General features: G+C 40.3%; 1 protein-coding gene across 2 annotated transcripts in view; it reads left to right on the top strand.

Moving 5' to 3' along the window:
- LOC138265820 (E3 ubiquitin-protein ligase DDB_G0292642-like) overlaps positions 1–5371 on the top strand; it is a 192037-nt gene extending 186666 nt beyond the window's left edge. The window contains exons 4-5 of one of the 2 annotated variants that reach the window (XM_069213888.1): positions 333–512; positions 550–688. In XM_069213888.1, coding sequence (XP_069069989.1) covers positions 333–512; positions 550–639 — 270 coding nt within the window. In that variant the 3' untranslated portion in view covers positions 640–688. Of the gene's footprint in view, positions 1–332 lie in introns of both variants that reach the window. The other variant, XM_069213887.1, reaches the window with a different exon arrangement.
- The last annotated feature ends 7598 nt before the right edge of the window (positions 5372–12969 follow it).

Raw genomic sequence — 12969 nt, 5'->3', positions numbered from 1 at the left:
TTCCATCAGCTGTAAGTAAAATCAAGCCTATGGATTGAAAGTACAGTTTCTGTGAGTTATGTGTAATGTTCTCTTTAATTTTGACTTGTACCCAATTTCAGTTGGCAACTATTTAATATATCACAATCTGATGATGCACATGTGATGGAAGGAAGGGAAGAGATACTCAAACCTGGTTATACATGTACACGGGAAAATGTTGCGAGGGGTGCTCCAATGAACGTTCAGTCTTTGTACAACTGTGAGGTCCTGGAAAGTGGTAGCTGCTGGAACAGACTTGTCCTCTGGTAAATGTGTGCTGTAATGGTTTCTTACTCTTTTCTCACTTCTAGTGTCCTGGATGCAAAACATATGTGGAACGTAAAGACCTGGAGAATCTGAGGGTTTTCTGTGTACTCTGTCAAGCCAAGAAGAAACAAACTTGTGAGTTCTGCTGGCAGTGCCTGAAGCCCTGGAAAGGCTCTGGTACATCATCTGTTCGGTGTGAAAATGAGGGGTGTAAAGACCCTAGGCTGCAGATCATTGAAGACTGCGGCCTCAAAGATCTACCTGGGAGTGAGGTTAAAAACTGTCCATCCATCCGGGCCTGCCCCACTTGCGGGCTCATCATTGAACACAAGGACAAGTGCAAGTACATGATGTGCAAACAGTGCCAGGTTGAGTTCTGCTTTGCCTGCCTTGATAATGCTGCAAACTGCAAGGCAAGTAAACAGGGTGCCTGGTTTAAGACATGCAGCAAGCCTCTCGCTCCTAAGCAAACTTCAATTCCAATCTGGTCCCGAAAGGCAGCAGCTTAACTCTAGCTGAACAGGCTTCTCACTCTCTCTTCTTTCATGTTAAAGTCAATTCCCACCCAGCACCAAATCTTTCAAGGTTTGTGACAGAGTCAAGTTATTGTGAGAATAATTGGGCAGGTGTGCCTCCTTGTAAGCTTCCTGTCATAAGTGGGCATTGACAAGCAGTGCCGCACAACAGATGATATGAATAAAAGGGCATATTTACAAGCCTCCTAGCGTGACCGGAGTGTCTCTTTTTTGTGACGCTCTTGTGACTCTGTGCACTGCGCCATATTTACAAGGTGGCGCTAAGCCACTTTTTGTGATTTACCGCTGCCTTGTAAACATGGGCCCCTCGTTGCAGTTTTCAGCGGCAAAGAGGCATGCAATGGGTGTTGCTGTGAGCGCTTCACCGCAACACCCATTGCTTTTGACCTTGCCCCAGATTTACAAGAATTTGTAAATCTGTGGCAGCCCCGAAAACTAATACCACCCCAGGGGTGGCGTTAGCATGGCACAATGAGGAGAAATACTTTTATATTTTCTCATTTTTGTTTTTTCTATGTGTGCTGCAATATGCATCACACACAAAAAAAGCAAAAAGCCAGGAATGATTGTTTATGTACAGGAAGGTGTTCCTTCCTGCACATAAACAATCATTCAATAATGATGAATTGCTACATTTTTGTGATTTACCACTGCCTTGTAAACATGGGCCACTTGTTGCAGTTTTCAGCGGCAAAGAGGCGTGCAATGGGTGTTGCTGTGGGCGGTTCACCGCAACACCCATTGCTTTTGACCTTGCCCCAGATTTACAAGAATTTGTAAATCTGTGGCAGCCCCAAAAACTAATACCACCCCAGGGGTGGCGTTAGCATGGCACAATGAGGAGAAATACTTTTATATTTTCTCATTTTTGTTTTTTCTATGTGTGCTGCATTGTGCATCACACACAGAAAGAGCAAAAAGCCAGGAATGATTGTTTATGTACAGGAAGGTGTTCCTTCTTGCACATAAACAATCATCCAATAATGATGAATTGCTACTTCTATGTGTTGTGCATCATGCAGCATGCATAGAAGGGCCAAATCACCATTGTAGATTGTTTATGTGCAGGGAGGGACACCTTCCTGCACATAAACAACCATTCCCTTCAATGCAAACACTTGCACTATGGTGCAAGGATGCCTGCGTTGGCACTAGCAGCTAAATTTAGTGCTAGGGGAAATACAGGGTGTGCTGTATTTTTGTAAAAACAGCACATCCATGCATTTTAGAAGTGATGTGGCACTGCCAATTTTGAACCAGTGCTGCAACACTTCTGTGTAAATATCCCCCAAAATGTCTGTGACAACTCGTATTTTCTAAAAGCTTTTCACATTTATAACCTGCTTTAGCAATTCCAACAGGGCTTCTTCTTGTTATACATATGTCCTTTGCCCCAGCTTGCTGGTGATTAGAGGAGAGCACAAACTTATGGTGACGGATAGCCATTCCTGCAAGGGAAAGGGGGGGCAAAATGTTTTTTGCAATTATATTGAGTCTATTCCTGCTTCTTCAATGTACTTTATTGTGTCATGTGTTCTGCTGTGCTCTGCTGACTTTTGTAACACCCATGCTCTTTGGTTTATCATGTTTTCAATCCCTAGGAGAATGGGGGAAAGTGAATTAGTATAGTTTCACTTTGAGGATAAAAGTGGCACAGTGGCATGTTTTAAGACTTTACAAATAAAATGAACACAGGACTCTCCTAAAATCAAATATTCAGGGGGATGATTTTGTTTATGGTTACGTTCGAAATATAAATCACATTTAAACTTTAAACATACACGCACCCAGAGCATACTACAAAAATTATCTCAGTTTACATTACCTTTTCTTATCTCTTTAAAGGACAAATCTTATCCATTAAAATACCGGACCCCTACATGATTTCTTCAATTTGTACAATGTCTGGAGTGTATGACCTCATTGCTTTTGTAATGTATCGACTGACAATTTGAGACAAAATATTGTTTTTCGATGTATAATCCTGTGTTTGTGTATTCTCTCTATGCATATTTGAAATGCCTGTGCGGTTCCTCCAGTGCCTTGATAAAATATTTTCTTATACAGAAATCCAGCGGTTTGCATGCTTTATGGTGCCTTTTTAATTTGGATCTGGCTTATAAGGTCTCTCTATAGGCGGCTTTAAGTTTTTTACAGATTTGTTGCACTTAAGGCCCTGATTACGAGTGGCGGAATTTCAGTTGGAGCTAACTCCAAGTGTCGCCGGACAGGGAAATATTGAGCACCAGACCTTTTTAGGGTCGAGCCTGCGAGTGCATGCGCTAACGCATGCACCTCGCTTGCGAGACTGTTGTCTTTAGTAAAGGGCTTGGAGTTCGCCTGTCACTCACCATTTGTTGTTTTGTGTGACACTCTTCTCTAAAGCCTTGTAATTCGGCAAGGCACTCCTGCATCATTTGCGTTTCTCTGTGTGCAGCAGGGATCAAGCACTAATTGATTCAACTTAATCAGTGCCCATCCGCCGCTCCCAACGTTATCGTGGAACTATTTGTTATTTTTAACTTCTAGTGCCCTGCAAACAGAGGGGTTGTGACTCGCAGAGACATGCCCAGCAGAACAACCAAATTTGCAAACTGTTAATTTTTAAAGCTAACTTTTTTATTTTGTCAAGTTGCCTTTTCTCAGTTTCCTTGCATGTTTTCTTTTGCTTTTGATCGTGGGTGCTGTCATCAAAAGATAATAACTTCTTCTAAATATGCAAGACCTATAGCACTGCAAATGCTTGTTTGTGTTGTTGCAGTGGCTATGGGCAGCAGCACATCACAGCCCCACCCTAACACCTGCAGCTGCATGGGCTGGGGGTGGGTGAGGAGGCCTGGGTGGGGGGGTCAGATAATGCTCTCAGCTGGGCAGGCTTAGGCCTGCTCTGATTCCCTGGACTGACACCCCTCTATATCGCCCCCACCTGCTCAGGGCAGGAGATAAATATAAGCAATTCTCTTCCCAGATTTGGGGAAAACTGCCAGGGGTGTAGTAGACACTAAGGGCTAGATGTACAACCATTTATTTTGCTACACGCAATTGGTGATTACTTTTCGAATTGCAAAACAAAATGTACAACAGTGCCTGAGACACTGTTAGTGATTCTGAGAATGGTGAAATAATCACTAATGATTTTACATTGACAAATAGATAATAATTAACACAAATTTCCTCAATGTACGAAAAGTGTATGTCATAGAAAATGTGCCCACCTAGATGGCAGTCATAATACATACAAAATTAATATAGAGGTACTACTTAATGTTCAAAAATAGTATTAACATGTCAAATGTAAAATTTACTAGTGTGTCATATTGATGGATTAATACATGTTTTACTTAAAATTACTAAACAAGGAGAAGTCGTTTATTTGCGGGCCTAGTCGAAAAGGCCCCATGTTAAGTTTCTTGACATTTAATGTTCACAAATGTATTTTGCCTAACCGATTCTTGCTTGTTCATTGCTTTCTGTGTTCACACAGTGCTGACCAAGGTTTTGTGATAACTGCAACGTTAGATTAGTTAGTGCCTCAAACTCATTGTGAGAACCGAATGCTGAAATGTGATGTTCTAACCACAGATACATTTGTATCTTTGGCGTGTGAGAAACTAATGCTCCCAGAAGGTGACAATGGCTTCACTGACTGGAGTAAGAATAGCAACAAATGTTACCTGACAAAACCTGATGATGGCAGCGGGAGAAGAGGAGCCAATCATCGACTTGTGAAAGACTGCCAAACTATATCTTTCATTTATTATTCGGGCTTCATAGGTTCTATAATGATTACCAAATTGAACTGACCAGTGGGAGTTAAAGAATATATTTGTAAGGTTTTGATTTATCTGGACTACACACAATGAAAGACCGCATTGCGCAGATGAGAGTTGTAGTTGAGAGCTGTAGGAGAGAGCCAATGAGAGTTCCAGATGCCCATCTTCCTATCCCTAGCCTTTTGATTAATTAACGTTGTTTGGCTTCATTTTGATGCCCTGCTAAATTGGTTCAGTTAGCTTAGAGCTCAACCGAGACTGAGCCAAACCCTTTCAACCCCCTCACCAATGGATGCCTGACGGATGCCCCACTGACAAAGACATTTCTGCTTGCTGATCCATACAGGAGAGGTTTAACAACTGCAAATGTCTTTGCTATAGATAGGTATCAACCACTATTTTGCTACAGGCATAGTTCAGATGTTTTCCAAATTATGTTTTGGCAGTTTTGCCTTTTTGCATGAAGTCCCAACATGCTTCTCGAATTAGAGGGTTAGTTAGCGATACCGTGTACTACCATCATTATTAAGGATTGTTTTGGTTCCACTGTTTGCATCTAAATGTATGCTGTTTCCATTATTCAGTTATTCTTGCTATTGATTTGTACTGTAACTCTGGAATGCCTTATGATCAATGCACTAGTTAGATTGAGATTCTTCTGACGCTTTGGTCAGCCTGTGTTGTTTGTATACGCATATCATTTGATTTTGAGATTGATTTACATGATTTTAGCATTATTAATCTAGGGAAATAAATCTTTTAACTTTCTAACAAGGTGTGGTTATTCTTGGCCACATAGGCCATTGTGCGTAATGTTTATTGTCTTCCATGCAATTAAGTTGATTTACTGTTAATATTCAAATGTTTATGAATTGTGTTATAAGTAAGATTTGTGTCCATGGTAAATCACTCTTAGCGGAGCCAAAAGGTCCATCAAACCTCTAACGCATCCCCTAATCAAATATCAATAATAGACCAAATAATGTTGGACGTGCCCACAATTCCCAGCTGGGTCACAAGGAGGCAGCTTCTTTAATTTTCATGAGGTAGGTCGCAATTTGCGACCCATTTCAGAATGGCCACTCTCTCAAGGATGGTGGCCTGCTGGGGTTAAGCAGACCACCATTTCTGTGACTGCTTTTTAAATAGGGCATTTTTTAAAACAAATGCAGCCAATTTTCCTTAAGAGAAATAAAATAAAAAAGAAACATTTCAGTTTCATTTTTTCAGAGTAGGCTGTGGTCCGTGCGACCCCTGCCTGCTCTGAAAAACTGTTTGAGCCCCCATTCACAAAGGGGAAGGGGTCCCTTCCTTCCATTTTGCGAATGGGTTAACACCAATTTGGAATTGATGTTACTTGTTGTGCAACAGCATTCACAGTCACAAAACAATCATACATCCCCCTGTGGGGGATATATTGCGAGTCGCAAACCCTGTTTTGCGAGTCAGTAACTTCATACCAACTTGCAAAATAGGGATTTTTACATAGGGAAACACTTTTTTGTTCACAAACAGCCCAATTCTGTGAATCAACCCATTTGCGAGCAGCAAAAAGCTACGTACATGTTTCCCTAAATTTCCATGGGGGACAAGGACAGCCTTGGAGACTTTTCATTGACCCTATAGAAAGTGCCCGTCGTCTGAGAGCCGCAGGCTTTACTAAGTGTACCAAGTCGCAGAGCTGCGAAGTGAAATAGCAAGAAAGGAGGGCATGTCGCCACGGTCTGTATGCTTTATTGTTAATTACAGTCTGGAAAGTAATTAGTCAATATGTGAAGAAAACATGAACCTTGCATCTTAATGCTTCAAGCAAACAAGGGTGGGAGAGAAAAAGGAAGAATAAACAAAATCTTCTTTTCATTCATAAACCTCGAAAATGCAACTGGACTAATCAGAAACCATTCTTTTTGCTACAGGCAGTTATGATAAAAACCTTACCTTTTCTTTGAAAAAACACATATTTCCTTGTGCCATTCAGTGTGGATGACAAATTGCTATTGTTTGTATGCCAAATTATTCCATCATCTTTTTATACGTTTTGCATATGGCATGATTCAGTCTTTCCTGGGGCATAATTGACCTTAATCAAGTTTTCAGTTTAGTGAAGACCAATGAAGTTTCTCTCAGCCTCAAAGAAGATACTGGAATAACTAAGATAACCTGTTGTAGCTACCCAACATATGTAAAAAAAAAAAAAACACTCTCTCTGTTGGAAGCCTTTTTTCAGAGTATGTCTGCAAGGTTGCGCTTTGAAGAGTACTTAAACATACTTGGTAATAAATTTAACTGGCGTAATGGTAGCAAAGGGTCAATTTCTTGGTATGGAGCGGGGTGTCCTGTGTGCGTCTGTGTGCCCATATTTGAGGTTTCCATCCATACCGCCTTTCTCTACAAAAAACTCTCAGTAATTTCGGAAGCTAAAGCTGGAGTCACTCATTGAATTTTAATGGGTGTGATTAATGTATCATTGAAGTCACCATCTCTCTATTACTTCGACTAAGACTTGACTGCCCACTGTTGCTACTCTTGGAGAGTTAGTTTTATAAACAGTCAGTTGTAAAAAAGCCCTATTGAATTACAATTCAAAAGTATCTTAGGCAGTGGAACACCAATAATATAAACAGTAGCTGTTGGATTTGGCCCTCTATGCAGGGTCACCCTCAAACCTTTTGCCTTCCCCCTCCTGTTTTCAGAACTTGTTTCTGCTGGCTTTTAAGACTGTGCACTTTACCACTGCTAACCAGTAGTAAAGACCTTCTTCCTTCTCCCTTAAACATGGTAAAAGTGGCTTACATACAACTGCCACTTTAAATTTACTTACAATTCCCTAGTAAATTACTACTACATATACCAGGGTATGTAAATGAAATGCTACTAGTGGGCCTACAGCACTTATTGTGCCACCCACTTAAGTAAGCCCTTTAAAACATGTCTACCTGATACTGTAGCCATTTCGACCTGGCAAAATAAACCTTTTGCCAGGCCTAAACCTTCCTTTTTAATTCATATAGAGCACCCCAAGGGTAGGCCCTAAACAGCCCATAGGACAGGGTGCAGTGTATTTAAAAAGATGGCAATGTTGCTTTTAAGTTTAACATGTCCTGGTAATGGAAAAGCTCTTAAATGCATTTTTCACTACTGCAAGGGCTCCCTCTACCATAGGAAAGCATTGGTTTACCGTATTTCATTTAATAAGTGATCATTTTCAATTGGTGATATTTTTACATAAACCTTCAACATTGCATGTCTTTATTTGTACTGATTGGATTCTTGTTACTTTGGTCTCATTGTATTTATTACATTTCACTCTATTTTCTAACGTAGTCTGGGGTTTGAGTTGTGTTTTCATTTATTACTGTTTCTGTACTGCATACCTACTTAACACAGTGCCTTCATGTTAAGCCTGACAGCTATTATGCCAAGCTACCAGAGGGTTGCGCGCAGGTTAATTTATCAACTTTAGTGGCTCACCCTGACCAGGAGTGTGGTTGTTGCTTGAGAAGGGTTTTCATCCACCCAATTAAAACCCAATTTCTTACAGTATCCATCATTCAGTAACCAGCTACTACCCTAGGCTTCTAGAAGAGGATTAACAAGCTTCTTGTCAAAGAATGAAAGTGCTTAGAAATGATGCTATTGAAAAAGCATTGACCAAACCTCCCGTTGGCAATCCACTAGCATTAGCAGACTGCACAACTCCACTAAATGTGGCCTGTGTGTAGGTTTTAGTCAAAGGACTGTTCATTTTCTAAACGTAAAATGTAATAAACACTGTAATAAAATCTTCAAAGGGCTCCCAAAAGTGGCATTTGTCCATGAGGACTATCTCTGGGCTTTTTCACCAGAACCTACCCCACCATAATTGCAGTGCTGTGGGCAATATGTAACCAAGAGAAATTACTATTTTTCCCCCATACTCCCCGTTGAAAAACTGTGTGCTTCTGGCCAATCATATTTACAACAAATAACTCTACTGCCATTTTCTTTAGCATTTCAAGAGCGAGTAAGGATACTACCAACAACAGTTGAAGTGTATTGCTTTTGCTTGGTGGATGGCAGGTGGAGATCAAGGAACTGTATGCCCTCAACTCAGCATAAAATATAAAACACAATAAAATTACTTTTTAAAGTTTTTTTGTCTAATCTGCAGGAAGAATTAGTGCAAATGTATGCCATGAGTGTAGACTGAGTGTAGAGGACACAGACAAATATGGCAGGAAATATGCCTTCTATATGAGGTGCTTGGAAAATGGCATGCACATTGTGCGTGTATTGGAGATGGTTGCTTTGTAAATGTGAAAAACTTGATGTGATATAAACAGATACGTAAATCCTAGTATGTGAGATGCCTTCACAAACAAGATGCAGTGTGTGTGTCTGTAAGATGTTCCCAAAAACCTGATACAATGTGTGTGTGAGCCAGGTCATACCAAAGCATAAAACTTGCAAAGTGAGACACAGAGCACCCTACATCGTGAGATGCTTGAAACAATGAGAAATGTGTCACCAACTTGTGAGATGGTCTCAGAAATTCAGTATAGTGAAATATGCAAAACGAGGTGAGTGTGGGTGATGGTTGGTTCGAAGGTCTTCTAAACTCTAAGGTCTTCTTTCCAGCTGGAACAGGCTTTAACTCGTAGAATCATTTGAAGCTTCCTGGTGTGGGAGAGTTATTCTGTGAAAGACACTCTGCAGTTGTTACCAGTCCTGGAATGGTTTGCACTAGGTATTGTCTGAATGTGTCATACAAAAACATATTTTGAAAGCCCTTCAAGCTTTTAAACATTGAGGGGCAAATTTATAACTTTTGATACAGAGTAGCACAGTAACCAGACTTGCTTTCCTGCATTAATAGGAGAGGGTAGAACAACACCATATCTTCTAAGGTATGACAGCAGTTTTGTCTCTCCTTGTGCTGACGCACATTTGACTGCCTTTGTCCAATGCACACAGCTATGCACTTTAGTGCATGTGTATGTGTGTGTATGTGTGATGTCAAGCATACGTTTTTGTAGTGAAAGGGCATTCATTGATATCAAAACTATGCTTGTACCACAGAATGCATCCTGTTAAGTGCTGTACATGCATAAAGTTTAGAAAGTTTAAAGAAAAGAAAACGTTACTCATTCTTTATGTCTGCCTTGAGGAGGTGTACATTTTTGGCACAAAGTCCTATCCACCTTTAAAAAATAAAAATAATAAGGCTTTACATCAGAAACTATGGACAGTTATATGGGAATTAGAGGTGGGCGAACCACTTCTAGCTCGATCAGCCTCAAGCTGGAAGCCTAGCTCTAGCGCAACTTGAAGTCCTGTTGGCCCATAATGAACCCATAATAAGCCAACCATTGGCTTCTGCTTGTCACACTCCCTCTATCCAGAATGCGGCGTTACGGTCAGAACTGCGGACTGAGGAACCAGGTTCGAGTCTTGTGATTCTGCGCCTATGCCTCACTCAATCAATCGGTATTTGTAAAGCACAGCTCTATCACCCCTTGGGGTGTCTGGGCTTTGAGGGTTCAACTATCCGCCGAACAGCCATGTCCTGAGTTTGTTTCTGAAGTCTGCCAGAGAGGGTGCTATTCAGAGGTGGGGGGTCAGGTTGTTCCAGGTCTTGGCGGAGATGTAGGAGAAGGAGGCCCCCACTGCGACTACAATGAATGTAGGGGTGCGCAACAGCAAGAGAGGAGGAGCGAAGGTGTCTTGAAGATAGATGGATGTTAACTTACTCTCCCATGCTAATAAACAATGCGTTTGTTATGTAACTGGTGCTCATACAAAATGTTCCAATACCTTTCGGTCCAGTTTGCGCTGTATTTCAAAAACTGTGGCAAAATGCACTAATAGGTAAAAATAAAGCCTTAACGTAAGTAAAGACAGATAGATACCCATTTATTGGCTGATTTGTACAAAGTGAAAGCAGAACACTTGAATAAATCATGGCTTCCCCGTTTAAACTGTGTGATCTTAGGCAAATATTTTAATTCACCATAACTCTTTTTCCTTCATTATCACCTATGAAAGCATGTTCATATATGTGAGTTCAGACCACCAGTGGTAGAAATCTATCAGGTTTAACAAGTACTTCCTGGTGGAATGCTATAATGCGTCCTGTTAATGTCAAAGCTTCTACAACCTAAAGCAATACACATTTTTTTATTTTGATATGACACTAGAATGTTTTACGTGATGTGTGTTGTATGATTTACATAGCAAAAATGTTCAGGGTTTAGCTCGTGCATGAACTCTAAGATCCGAGCCAGACCCTTAGCTCAGCTCTGGCTCGTCTCGCCCGGTTAATTTTTTGGCTTGCTTACCTTCAGTGGGAATGCCATTGTACAAACCATGGAATGAACCTTTTCCTCGAAGTAGCACTTAACTCTACTTTGCATTATGTTAGATAATTTTACAATACAAATCAGGATGTGTGTTGAAAAGTAAATTACAGCACAACACTTTATATCAAGATTGCGTCACTTTTATTGTGATGCAAACCTGGTGAAAAAAGTTAGTAAATTTCCCCTTGAGACTTACTGTGCATTTTCTGGCAGTCTAGCTTATACTGTATGCTTCCTGTTGTGCATTCTTAAATTGTTTTACATATTCATAGTGCTTTCACTCCCAGGCTGGGACCTCATAGGTCTATAAGCACACAAGTCACTAGTCCCCAGCGCACCAACCGGTTATACATACATATATCTGAAGTAATCATCTTAACCTAGAGGTGGGTGAGCCACTGAAAGATCAAGCAGCCTTGAGCTTTAAGCCCCACCATGGCTCAGATCGTGGTCCCGGTGGAACCTTGAGCCCATGACAAGCCAAGCTTCCGTGTGGCTTCTGCCTGCCACCCTCACTCCACCCTCATGCACAAAATGGTAAAAACAAAATATTAACATTTTAGGTAAAAGGAAAGACAAATAAATACCAATCAAGTGGCTTATTTGTATAAAGTGAAACCAGAAAACTTGGATTAGTCATGGCTTCCCCATATAACCAAAGTGTGTGATCTTAGGCAAATATTTTCTTTTTATCAATCTTCCTTTTTTTATACTACTGCATATGAAAGTACCTTCAAATATAGTAGTTCAGAGTACCAGCTGTACACAACCTATTGTGTTTCATTTAGTAGACTATAATGTTGCTCTGTTTATAAGAATGTGGGTGCAAAAAGGATTTACATGACAAATGTCAGGACAGGAAAGGTTCTAAGTTCATGTTTAAGAACTATCACTTTTAATAAATATTTCTCAGTACTATAACGTGGCGTTTTAACGTCAAAACTTCCACGTATTAAAGAAATACGCCATTTTGAATTTTGAAGAGACTTTATCATATTTTGTTTGGTGTATGATTTTCATGGCAAACATTTTCAGGGCTCAGCTCATGCACAGGCTCGAAGAGCTGAGCCAGATCTTTGGTTTAGCTCTGACTTGGGTCATCCTGTTAAATTGTTTCCCTCCTCCATATTAACATACTGAGCTTTACTCTCAGAACCAAGGATTTCCCACAAAGCAGGGAGAACCAAATTATGTGACAGCATTGACTAAATTGTGCAGCAGTAAAAAGCAAATTATGCAGCATAATGTGTAACTTTTTGTGACTGTATGACTTCATTATATTGCCATTTTTACAAAGCCTAACATTATATGGGCAAAGGTTTCAGCTAATTAGTACCATTTAATGCTCAAAGATTGCATATATGTTGTATGTGGTGATCAGAGTTGCGCTCCTATCCTATGTTTTCGCTGCTCCTATGTATAAATTTGAGGTGAAATGAGTGAGAGATAGGTTGTTGTGGACGTATTCTAATGTATGGATGGAAACAAGTGTGTGAGTGCCTTGTGACCTGTGTTTAGACTATTTTTGTATGAGATGAATAGTACCAACCTCCAGAGGTGCAAGCCCACTGCTTCACATAGTTAATTGGCCCATAGGTTCATCCAATCATCCACTAAGCAACTTCTATAGAGGTAAAATGCGACATGCACTTTACAGTGCAATAGGGCCTACAGCACCCACATTACACTTTGCTAAATTCAACAATTACCTGGAACGAGAAGAGTGAAAGGACATGGAGGGCTCGGCCATTAAATAAAATCATTTATAGAACCTGATAGCAGAGAGTATAATTTTGCTTAATTTAAGATTCTGTTTAAATAGTATGTTATGAATGGTTTCAAGGCTCTAAGAAAATTAACAAAACATGTGATTAAAAACAACGTTCTGTCATAAATATTTATGTTACTGCTCCTTGGGACTCTCAAGGTTTAGGAAAGCGCTATAGCACCCCTGGGGAGGCATTCGTTTTTAAAGCTGCCTCAGATTTACATTTCATTGTAAATCTGGGGCAGTGCCAAAAAGCAATGGGTATT

This window comes from Pleurodeles waltl, chromosome 11 (genome assembly GCF_031143425.1).
Source record: "Pleurodeles waltl isolate 20211129_DDA chromosome 11, aPleWal1.hap1.20221129, whole genome shotgun sequence".
In the NCBI taxonomy this organism is placed as follows: domain Eukaryota; kingdom Metazoa; phylum Chordata; class Amphibia; order Caudata; family Salamandridae; genus Pleurodeles; species Pleurodeles waltl.
Note: the sequence above shows the minus strand (reverse complement) of the source record. Positions and strands in the feature narration are given on the sequence as shown.